Source organism: Apodemus sylvaticus, chromosome 3, assembly GCF_947179515.1.
Source record: "Apodemus sylvaticus chromosome 3, mApoSyl1.1, whole genome shotgun sequence".
NCBI lineage: Eukaryota > Metazoa > Chordata > Mammalia > Rodentia > Muridae > Apodemus > Apodemus sylvaticus.
This window is the reverse complement of record NC_067474.1, coordinates 70,889,978-70,902,218: the sequence shown is the minus strand read 5'-3', so window position 1 is coordinate 70,902,218 and position 12,241 is coordinate 70,889,978. Positions and strand designations below refer to the sequence as shown.

Sequence of the window (12,241 nt, the reverse complement as noted above, 5' to 3'; positions counted from 1 at the left end):
AAAGAGCTCCATTCCTTCTGAGTTCATCTTTAAACATCCTTGCTGGTTGTGGAGAAGAGACCACAAAGTGGAATTTGATAAGGCTTCAGTTTTAGGTTTCCCCAGACCTGAGTCAGTACTGTGTCATCTGCCTTCACTGTCACACTGTGGGGCTCTGTGGCTTGGGAGAACTGTCAGGGCTGGCAAAGGCATGGCCTACACAGATTTTTCCCGCTAACATCCACAAGGGATGTTAGAATGTCTAGGCTTTTCTGGGCATTTCTTGGTGCCACCACCCAGATCAGGCTGCTTACATTTAAACTCTTGAGAATGAATTACAATTTAACTTCTGCTTGTCTGGGCTCTGTTGACTTCAGTGATTTTTCTTTTTCCCCACCCCGTTGATTCTCTGAATGTCACCATGAAGCCTTCTCTGCAAGGTGACTCCCAGAGCACTTTCCCTTTTGCAGCCCAGGATTCAGAGAAACAGATGATGGTCTTATAAAGGCACTCTTGACAGCTCTGTTTAGTGGCTAGACTTCACATGTGATATACGATTGGAAAACCAGAACCTGGATCCCTTCCGTGGCATCAAGGACCCTTCCTTCCACAGGGGAAATCACTCTTCTTCTGGGCTTTCTGAATCCTTAACATCTGGGGGGGGGGGGGGGGGGAAGGGACTTGAGGAGATCTTTATTGACCCAAGCAAGAGATACTGGCTGGTCTGAACTTAATTGAGAAGAAACTCGGCCGGTATCATTGTATTTACAAAATGTTTAAGAAGCGTTTGACATGTTTTCTGCAGCAGATTTGTGCTAAGAGTCTAAAAGAAGCATTCTGTCAGAGAAATCAGAGGAACGAGCTCACAGACAGCAAGGAGAATTCTTTTGGAGAAGAATTAAGTGTAATGTTCTGTGCTCATTCAAAAAAGAGAAGAAAGAGAAAGAAGCGGGTGGGGGGGGGAAGCTTAGCCCCATCCCCACCCACCTACCCCACCCCCAGTGCACAGGGAAGGAACATCGTCCCGGCAGATGAGTCACTTGCTGGTTTGTTCCATATTTATAGCAGTGCCGCGGAATTTATGATTATAGTTTTGAAGCCTTGGCAGCGTGCTTTGTGCCCAGGCGGGCTGGGCGCTTTTGTTATTCCCAGCGCTGCTCTGAACGTCTTGCTTCCAGGGGAAGTTGCAATGCTGGCAGAGATGCAACTTTTCTTCATGGTAAAAACAAAACCCCAAAATTCCCCATCCCTTCACCCAGATACAAGGGAAGAGGTGTGTGCTAAGGAAGAGCGCATCCTCGGCGCTGATGCTGAAGGAGACAAGGGTCACAGCGTCTCTGATCTGTATACCAAAAACTGTTTCTCTTTCATAGTTGTTTTGGTGGGTCACCAACATGGTACCCCAGAGTCTTCTCTTCTTGTCATAGTAACTTAGTAACATACTAAAGAGGCTATTTGCCTCCTTCCTGAAGGTCTGTCCTCTTGCATAACACACCAGATAGCTCTTGCATTCATTTTAAAATGTATCCTTTGGATGGGACCTTGGGGCAATCCCTCTCCATAGACAACCAAAGAAGAGGAATTCCTGTGGCCCATCTTCTGGGCCCCTGAGGTCTGTGAACCCTATCAATGACAGGAACCCCAGCAGTGTGGCAGTCTGTTGTGCTGTTAAGCAGTCAGATTGTTGGTACAGTTGACCCTCTCTGCCCACATATCCTGGGACCACAGACTTAATCAGCTTCATGTCCAGTGTCATGAGACCTTTCCTAGTCACAAGGTCAGAGCTAAACATATATAGATTTTTTTTTTCTCATCAGGACAGGACAAGTTGTTGTACAACATTGACACTGAATTGGGTACTGTAAGTAACCTAAAGGTGACTTAAAAACACAGGAGGGTGCACATAAATAAAATGAAGCCATTAGAGCATTTTATATAAGAAACTTAAGCATCTGCGGTGGATGCTGTCCTGGAATTGCTCCTCAGGGGATGCTGAAGGACAGTTGTCTTTTTCTCAGACTATGCCATACATCCATCTTCATGCTGGCCTGGCGTGCCGGCTCCTTCCGCAGGCTGAGCACCCACGCCACATTGCCTTCCAGTCCTCCCAGCTGCCCTGCCTCCTTTTCTTTAAGCAATCTTGTTCTTCTTGCCGCTTCTTACGTCTTCCTTCTCATCCGCTATTCTTAGGCAACACATGAGCCCCTTACCAGAGGACAGAGCAACAGCAAATATGGAAGGGAGTCTGTCTCTTCAGGGAGCCAGCCAGGGACAGGGCTTCAGTGTGTGCAGTAGGGTGGTGGTGATGGCCATTATCCCTGAGCCAGACCAGGCCTATGCGTAGACACCCACAAGAGCCTAGAACCTCCCACCTAGACTCTGCTCTTGACCGTTGTATTCCCTGAGATCAAGAGATTTTGTTTTGTTTTGTTTTGTTTTTAGTTTTGTCTGTTTCACTTGTTTTGTTTTTTTTTTTTTTTTTTTTGAGACAGGGTCTCTATATAGCCTTGCTTATCTCGGAATTTACTATGTAGACCTATCTGGTTTAGACAAGAGTTTTGTATTAGGAAGAAAGAAAAAGGCACTTTGAAGCCCTGTGAAATAAAAACTCATGAACTAAAATTTTAAAACATAAGTAAACAGGGTATTTATTGATACCATTTTATTAAAAGTACCTTTTTTTTTCCCTCAGTTTTATGGATTTGGTTTTTCCAAGACAGGGTTTCTCTGTGTAGCCCTGGCTGTCCTGGAACTCACTCTGTAGACCAAGCTGGCTTCGAACTCAGAAATCCGCCTGCCTCTGCCTCCCAGAGTGCTGGGATTACAGGCATGCGCCACCACCGCCTGGCTCAAAAGTACCTTTTTTTATCACAGGCTTGGGAGATGACAACCAATAAACCTTCAGGACAAATTCTTCTCTTATACATATCTGTTTCCACACTGGTCTCCCGGTGAATATTTTGTTCAAATAAATTAAGACTGTGAATCATTGTGTGTGAATAGGTACAGATTTTATATTTAGAGTAGTCTAATTTAGGCAGGGGGTGTGGCTGGGGGTGGGTAAAAGCTCAGTTCTTGCTTACCATGTGAGAGGCCCTGGGTTCTTAACACTGAAGTAAAACAAAACAAAACAAACAAACAAAAAAAAAACCCAACCTGTCCCCCAATTTTAAACTGGTAGTGAACAGAAGCATCATTTAATGAACAATCTCAAGGGCCTGGAATAGGGGGTTAGCGGAAGTCAAAAGCAAAGGTGGCACTGTGTGGGGTGTGTGGAGAAGCCTTGTGCAAGCACGCGGACTTTTGCAGGCTGTTATGTCAGTGACAACAATTATCGATGTATAGCCCCTGCCGCTTATTCCATAAACCGTGCTCTGTTTCCTGGCAAGTTGAAAGTAGTGGGCTCCAGGCAGAGTCCCAGCTAGAAAGCCGAGGCTTTCAGAAAAATATCTTGAGCCAGAAGTTCAAAACCAGCCTAGGCAACAGCTCTCCTGTTAAACTAGAGTAGATGTACACATTTCCCCATCAGCCTTCCAAGCCCCTGAGGAGGGGCTGTTTCCCATGGTCATCAGGCCTCCCTGCCTCCCTGCCCTCCTGCCCTACGTCAGATCTGATTTTACTTAGCCTAGATGAGAGCATGGGTAGCCCGAGGACTTTGGCAGGAATGCTCAGGTTCCAGGATCCCGTGGCAATCTCAAGATGCCAGCCCCCAACAACCAATGTTCTTTACTCTGATAATATTGATTGACTTATTAAAGCGTCTCCTCTTTCCCCACTGTGAAGGAGTTTGTCCGAAAACAACCCAGCCCAAAGCTGCCTGACCCAGAAGTCATCCAGCTCTGTGTCCCCATCTTCAAATGCTCCAGGCTCCTGCTCCCCAGACGGAGTTGACCAGCAGTTCTTAGAAGACTACCACAAGGTGACCAAAGGGGGGTCCATCGAGGATGCCAGCCAGTACTACTGTGATAAGGTGAGGGGCTTCCGGTCCTGTAACATTCGCTTGTGACCTGGTGACTCGCTCTCACAAAGAGAGAATAAGCCACTGCAGAAGGAAGTGGCATAAACAACATTCTTACTTGTATTCTAGAATGATGACGGAGATGGCTACCTAGTCCTGATCCGGATCACACCAGACGAAGACGGAAGATTTGGATTTAACCTTAAGGTATGTTGTGAACCTCTGTAATTTCCTTAGGTTGTATGTGATGAAACAGTCTTCAGGCGGATTTTGAATTTCAGTCAGAAATCTGCTACCTTACCTACACTGCATTAAAAACAAAACAAAACAAAACCAGAAAACCTCACTTAGAGCTACAAAGAGCTCAGCTGGTAAGGTTCTTGCCGTGCAAACATGAGGACTTAGTTTCAGTCTCCAGGATCTGCCTAACAGAGATTGTGGGGTGGGGGTGGGGGGCTCTCCTGTAATCCCAGAGTCAGAAGCAGGTTCCAGGCAAGTAAAGATACCACCTCAGGAAACAAGGTAGATAGCACCAGAGGAATGAGACCCCAGAGTTGACCTCTGGCCTCCACACATACCCATATACTCACATGTGTGATTGCAAACCCAAACATACATGTGCACACACTCATGCAAAACTACTTGGGGCTGGAGATGGCTCAGTGGCTTCCAGAGGTCCTGAGTTCAATTCCCAGCAGCTACATGGTGGCTCTCAACCATCTATAGTGGGATCTGATGCCCTCTTCTGGCACACAGGTGTACATGCAGATAAAGCACTCATACATAATAAATACACCTTTAACAAAACTACTCAGGGCTAAGGACTGGGCTTTTATATGGTTTTTCAACTGCCTTGTATTTCATACTTGTTACATGCCCAACTTTTGCAAGACTATACTAGGTCCCTGCCATCTTAGGGACAAATGCCTTTAACTCCAACATTTCAGAGACTTAGACAGGACGATTATGAGTTTGAAGCCAGGCTAGATGCATATCAAGTTCTTGGCCAGCCAGAGCTATCGAGACCTTATATCTCAAAGGAAATGAAGAAATAAATAAAGCACACGACAGCCACTACACACATCTTAGACATGAACCCCGAGGCTCAGAAAATTGAGTGTGTAGTTGGTGATCAAATGCAGCCACAGCCCACCCAGGAGGGATTGTTTAGAGAACCTTACAGCCCTGCTGAACTGATACCGGAAAGCAGCTAGCTCATGTCTCTGGGCCTCCTCCTTGTCTAATGAGTCCCTCTAGACAGCAGCTGTGCCGCCACCTCCCAGTACCCATCTGTTTGTGTACATAGCGTTATTGAAACAGGTGCTGTACCCTTTTGAGTACAGCTTCAGGGACTGGGGGGTGGAGTTGAATGACTGCCTCAGGGCCCTCTTTCCCACACAGCTTAGGAGAGCATTGAGGAAGCATCTTACTTCTGTCTCACCCACGCCCATGACTGTCACCACCACCACCACTGCCACCATTGCTGCACTCCCTCGCCCACCCCCACTCCTGTACTACTGTGCAATGAGCAGGCTCTGCTCACACAGTGGGGGGGGGGGGCATCCCAGTGCATATGGCCCTTCCTGAGACCTAGTACCTCCTCTTTTAAAGAAGCAAAAACATGTTCTTTTCCAGGAAACGTTCTTGGGTCCTCCAAGGGCATCTTCGGTTCAAGTGATGGGGATGTCAGGACATGCTTCTGGGTAAAGAGGGCTCAGCAGTGTGCACTAGAATTCCAAAATGGGGTCCCCATCCCCGAGATTGGGCCTCCCATACAACCTTCCTGAACTAGAAGGCTCGTATTTATTATGTCTACATACCTTTGTTAGCAAAACTACTCAAATGTTCTGTTTTATTTTTGGTTTTGCTTACTTTAAAAAAATGTTGACAGGGAGGAGTGGATCAAAAGATGCCGCTTGTGGTCTCGAGGATAAACCCAGAGTCACCTGTGAGTAAACATATTCTATATGACCTCCTGTGCTTGCTTCCCCTATGTCAAACAAGTTTCTATCTCTACGCTCCATCCCTGGATTTTGTTGGGATTTAGTTTTTCTTTGGTTGGTTGATTGGTTGGATGGTTAGATGATGAGCTACTTGCATAGTTTGATCGGTAGCTCGGTAGCAGCGTGGATTTGTATTTGTTAATACAGATAGACAGACGGAGACAAAGAATGGGATGTCAGTTAACTGCAACCACGCTGTACAGTGTGGTCATCCCTGAAGCTGCAGTACCGTGTCACCTGGGGCCTTGTTATATGTGCAGCGCCTCTGGCCCCAGCACAGGTACAAGCCCAGGTCCTACCTACTTACCTTGGATCTGTTTTGTGACAAGATCCTTGGATGATTTGTGTGCACATTTAACTTTGGGAAGTACTGCTCAAAGGAAGGAAACTGAGGCAGAGTTTGCTTTTCACATGCTTCCAGTAGAGATCCTTTGCCTCTTTCTGGTTGTTTGGTTGGTTGTTTGGTTGTTTGCTTTGGTTTTTCCTGACAGGGTTTCTCTGTGTAGCCCTAGCTGTCCTGGAACTCACTCTGTAGACCAAGCTGGCCTCAAACTCAGAAATCCGCCTGCCTCTGCCTCCCAAGTGCTGGGATTAAAGTCAGGTGCCACCACTGCGCAGCTTTTGTGTTTTCTTGCTGTGTGCATATTTAAGAAGTAGCACGATGCATTCCCAATCCTATATGGAACAGATGGGCGAGTGTGCCCGCCATCCTCCCTGGCTTGCTTTCAACAAAGCATAAAAGTGAATACTGTGCCTTCTCAGAGAGGGCCTCTGCAGAGGGCTGACTGCTCTGTCAGGCTTACCTCTGGACCTAGGAAGGTGGCTCAGAGGACCACATTCGTGGTCCCCAAGCATGAAGGCTAGAGATTGGCTCCCTAGTACCCACATTAAAGTCAGGGGCCAGGGCTGGCCCTGTGTGAGAGTCAGGGGTTCCCCAGAACAAGACGGAAAGCTAGACTAGATGAATCGGTAAGCTCCAGGATGAGCGAGGGACCCTGTCTTGTAAATAGAGTGGAAGACACCTGTCCATGTCTTGTGGACATGCGTGCGCATGCGTGCTTGCGCGCACACACACATACATGTACACATACAGTTTGTTTGTTTGTTTGTTTGTTTGTTTTTTAAGCTATTTCCCAGTATCTTATTGTTTGTAGTTTCTAGGGATTAGGGGAGGCTTGCTTTCCTACAGCATTAATGTACAGTGGTTTTTGCCCCTGGTATTGGGCTGACAACAATCTATTTCTCCCTTATAAGACAGATACATGTTCATTCTTAACTGGCTAAGCATTTTCAAACAGGATATCTAACAAACAAAAGGTTGGTGGCATCTAGAGAGTCATTCTAATCAGAAAGGGGGGCTCCCATGGAAAAATGGCTTCAGTAAACTTGGCTTACCTGTTCTGAAGTGTCTCAGAGTTTACCACTTTAAAATCCCACCACCAGCTTCTAGGTCCACCTAGCCCCAGCTATACGAATGATGACAGCAATACCTAGGGGAGAGGAGGTGAATTTGATCGCAGTCTCAGGTGTCTGAGGGAGGCGGCCTCCTTCTTCCCCTGGAGGCTGGTGCTATGGTAACAGAGAAAGTCGCTTCCCTCCACCAGGCGGATACCTGCATGCCTAAACTGAATGAAGGGGATCAGATCGTGTTGATCAATGGCCGGGACATCTCAGAGCACACTCACGACCAGGTGGTGATGTTCATCAAAGCAAGCCGGGAGTCCCACTCGAGAGAACTGGCCCTGGTGATCAGGAGGAAAGGTAACAGACTCCTGGGGGCGGAGCCTCAGGGATGCCACCTGAGGAGCAGTGGCTTGGCTACCCAGTTGCTTTGGTTTGGTTTTGTTTTTTCTGGAACAGCTCCCACACTGTGGCCCAGACTGTACTCCAGCCTGCAGCAATTCTTCTACTTCAGCTTCTTGCATGCTCCAGTTACAAGCTTGCATTTCCGTACTGGGATTTATACTACTGGGATAGTAGTCAGCGTTTGAAAAAGAAGAGGTTTTTTTGTTTGGTTGGTTTTTGGTTTTGTTTTTATTTAACAATTAAGATGTCTAGCTTGAGCTGGGCGGTGGTAGCGCACGCCTGAAATCCCAGCACTCTGGGAGGCAGAGGCAGGCGGATTTCTGAGTTCGAGGCCAGCCTGGTCTACAGAGTGAGTTCCAGGACAGCCAGGGCTATACAGAGAAACCCTGTCTCGAAAAAACCAAATCCAAAAAAACCAAAAAAAAAAAAAAAAAAAGATGTCTGGCTTGTTACTGCCAGAAACAAACAAACAAACAAACAAAAACAACAACAACAACAAAAATCTGTCTGCAGGGCTCCTGGCCAGGCCTTTTGGAGAGAGGCAGTCCCATCCTAGTAGCTGGCATCACCTGCTCTAACAACCTAGACATTCAGTGTGTTTACTGTGTGCAGCACAGAGGGTGGAGTTAGCTAGTCTCCACAGGCAGTGTCTGTAGGCGGGCAGTCTTGGTTTGTAAATGTCCTAGAGGAAGAAGCTCTAGTTACTAGTTTTTGCACACACTGGCCACTTCATAAATACTAATACTTGGACCACAGGGAGGCCTTCTATTCTGGTTTTTCATGGGTCTAAGGAATTGGCTTGACATGACTGCGCCTGTGACACCAAGAACAACACTCAACTTCATCTATCTACTCTCTATAAATTTACTCGAGGCTTTCTCGGCTCCCCACACATTTTTTTTTAGTTGTTACATTAATCTATCCATTTTATTTTTGTATGTTTTTATGCACGATTATTGTGTGCACATGCACTGAGAGGTCGAAGGTCCTTGGAATCAAACTCCAGTTGTCAGGCTCGGTGGCAAGTATACCTACTCATGGAGCCATTTTGCTGGCCCTTATATAGCTTTAAATACTAACAGGTCTGGCCTTGGTGTAGGCACAACCCAATGCCTTGCTCTCTGTTCCAACTAGGACTCATTTCCTGAGCCAGCTGGAGTCATGCTCACCCCCCCTCTTCTGAGAGGCCTTAGGGCAAGCCCTCCAGCCCCCATCTATCCCTGTCCTGTCACTCCATTCTTCAAATCCCAGCCGCCCGCCTTCTGGAGCTCAGAGGCTCGATGGGAGTTCAGCAGTAACGGGACACACCGAGGAAAGTGTGTGTTGTGCCAACTACTTTATGGTGGCATCCCCTTTAACCGTCATGATTCCCCGAGTGCAAGGGTCCTCATCCCCATGCAGAAAACTCAGGGACCAAAGCCCCAGGATGGAGAGGCAGTTGCCTTACTGCCATATGGTTGTTTTAGCCACACGTTGATAAGGGGCCAAAGTCCACCATCTGTGACATCCTGGGTGCCCTGGCCCACAGGAAAAGCTACCTGTGTTGGCCATGAGGGACCGGTACCTGCTGGAGGTAAGGAAAACCCAGCGTGAACTGTTAGAGACCACCTGTTTTCAAACAACTGTAATATTAATATTTCTAGCATAAACATACAAGTGAAAAATGTGAATTGATTTAAAGAAAAACAAGATAACACAAATGGTTGCAAGCAAATATGACAGAAATCACACAGCACAAGAAAAACTGATTTGCTCTGGCCAGTGAATGTGGACTTTAAAGTTAAGTAAAGATACACACTGCATTCCCATGCCCCACCCAGACAGGCTGGGTGACTTTTGGACAAGCTCTCTGGAGTGGAAGGCTCAACAGCTGACTCAGAATTCTGAGGATCCAGTTCAACCATATGGCCAAATCCAACGTTGTTTAGTTCTTTTCTGCATTGGGAGTAGAGAGAAAGAAAGTTCAGCGAGGGAGTAATTTCCCAGCCGTCAGAGTAAGAACTAGAATTCAGGTCTCTAGCACCCATGTAAGAAACAGGGTACATTATCCCAGCATGTGGGAGGCAGAAACAGGACCCCCAGAACAAGCAGCCAGCATGACTAGTCAGTTCACTGAATTCTAGGTACACGTGACAACTGCTTCAGTGTGTAATGTGGAGAGCAAGGGAGGACGATGCCTGATGTCAACTTTTGGACGTGTGTGTGTGTGTGTGTGTGTGTGTGTGTGTACATACATGCTTGCACACACACACTACATGCTTGCACACACACACACATACACACACACACAAGATAGGACCTTGAGCCTCTATTTTTCCCATAGAGTTTGACATGAGGGGATAAATTGAGCTTGAAGGGGACAAAGGCTGGTGCATAGAGATGTTAGCACTGGTACTAACCCCTGAGCAGGATTTGAGGAGACGGGACAACCCAATGGGACATGAGGTACCATAGCTCAGCAGGGAAAGGCTCTGCCACCAAGTTCTAAGTTTGACCCCTAGGGCTCACATGGTAGGAGAGAAGCAGCTGTTATCTATGACATCCACAAACGCACTCACACACAGGCACACAAAAATGATAAATAGAAATAATAATAACAACAACAACAACAACAATAATAATAAAACCTAATAATAAACATAATTAAATTTTAAATTTTTTTGTTTGTTTTTCAAGACAGGGTTTCTCTGTGTAGCCTTGGCTGTCCTGGAACTCACTCTGTAGACCAGGCTGGCCTCGAACTCAGAAACCCGCCTACCTGTACCTCCCAAGTGCTGGGATTAAAGGCGTGTGCCACCACCGCCCGGCTAAAATTTAATTTTTTTGTAAAAAGAAACTAGATTCCAGGGAATCGTGGGAGAGCCTGGGCCTCCTGTGTCCCCAGAATGCTGCCTATGTTAAAGATGCCAGGTGGGAACCAGAGAGCAAACCATCCCTATAAGTCTTTCTTTCTTTCTTTGGGGCTCTGGAAACTGAACTTAAAGCCTCACACATGCTGAACAATCTCTCTACCACTAAGCTGTATTCCTAGCCCATGAGCTCTTTCTTTAACGACATTTATTCCCACGTCTCACCTTTGGCCCATAGCCTACCATGATCACTCACCTACGAGCGCCATTGGGTGCAAATAATAACCATTTAAAGAGCCAAGTGGACCGACACACGTGGTGCCCTGGCCGGTAAGCAGGGGAGCCCAATGTCCTGTCTGCTCTATGTGTTCCAGCTGTGCGCTCTTTGGCGGAGATCAGATCAGAAGATGAGCTGACTCAGCTTTTCCCAGAAGCCATGTTTCCTGCATGTCCTGAGGGTGGGGACAGTCTGGAGGGATCCATGGAGCTGCTAAAGAAAGGTCTGGAAAGCGGTACAGTGTTGATCCAGTTTGAGGTAAGGGGGTCCCCGGGCCAGCGTCTCCGCTGAACGACACAGTTACGTCGTTCCCTGTGTGACACCATGTTAGCTGAGCAGCAGGCAGCAAAGCTGGGACAAGGCCCTGTGTCTTCCGTCACGTGACTCTGCCTCACATGCCTCGGGCAGCAGAGTCTTGGTGAGGAGGGCCATAATAAGGACCGATGGGGCCACCTCACAGGCTCAGAGTGGCAAAGCATCAGGGGAAGGACCAGGACATCCCTAGGTGTTGAGCTCTCCCGCTCTGTCCTAGCAGTGGTCTGTAGGCAGGGGCTGCTGAGGATGGGGGCCTCTGAACCTGCAGAGCTGCCAGCAGGAGCTCAGAACGCCACAGGAAAGAAAGTGAGAAGTATACTTAGGGATTCAGAAGGTTCATATCAGCCCGCAAGGGCACAGTGTCTGGCCCTCCAAAACCACCAGATCATAGAAATTTAAAGTCTGTCCTGTTTTCTCAGGAAAGATGGATCTGCGGTACATGGGATAATACAGCAGCACCCCAAGAGGCCTTTCACAACACCCCCAAAAGCAGAAGAGGCCCTGCTTTTAAAGACAGTTTTATCCACCACTAACCAAATGAAAATAGAATGTTCATCTTCCATGTTCGGAAGTAGAAGAAAGCAGTTGTTCATGCCGTGAACAGATAAAAGTGTATAGCACCTCAGTATGCTGGAGGCTAGGCAGTAGGATCGCAAGTTTGATCCTAGTCAGGACCACATAGTAAGAGCCTGTCTCGGAAAGGGAGAATAGAAGAGAGAACACAAAGAATTTAGTGAAAGAAACTAGATCAGAGTTTTAACAATGTCACACATGATCTAGGCTCACCGATGTAAGAGCTCCAGTTAGATTCAGAAACAGGTAAACAACACACTGTTCACTAGAAAAACCCTAGAAAGGAAAGGCCCGCAGTCCGTCAAATATATTTGACTGCAGAGTGACTCAGGAAGAAAGCTCCTATGGCTGGCAGGAAAGGAGTGCAGAGCAGAAAAGCCTTAAGGAGAAGGCTTGCCTCATGGTAGCCTGGGGCCGGCTGTAAATGATGGGGCTGTTAAACACCCCAGAATAATTGAAGTGAGGATTCATTCAGATCTAG

At 47.1% G+C, this 12,241-nt stretch overlaps 1 protein-coding gene across 2 annotated transcripts in view; it reads left to right on the top strand.

Moving 5' to 3' along the window:
- Ptpn3 (protein tyrosine phosphatase non-receptor type 3) overlaps positions 1 to 12,241 on the top strand; it is a 109,247-nt gene that overhangs the window by 72,517 nt on the left and 24,489 nt on the right. For both annotated transcript variants that reach the window (XM_052176527.1, XM_052176528.1), the window contains exons 15-19: positions 3,763 to 3,949; positions 4,067 to 4,144; positions 5,829 to 5,885; positions 7,545 to 7,701; positions 10,970 to 11,130. In XM_052176527.1, the coding sequence (XP_052032487.1) occupies positions 3,763 to 3,949; positions 4,067 to 4,144; positions 5,829 to 5,885; positions 7,545 to 7,701; positions 10,970 to 11,130 (640 nt within the window). The remainder of the gene's footprint in view (positions 1 to 3,762; positions 3,950 to 4,066; positions 4,145 to 5,828; positions 5,886 to 7,544; positions 7,702 to 10,969; positions 11,131 to 12,241) is intronic.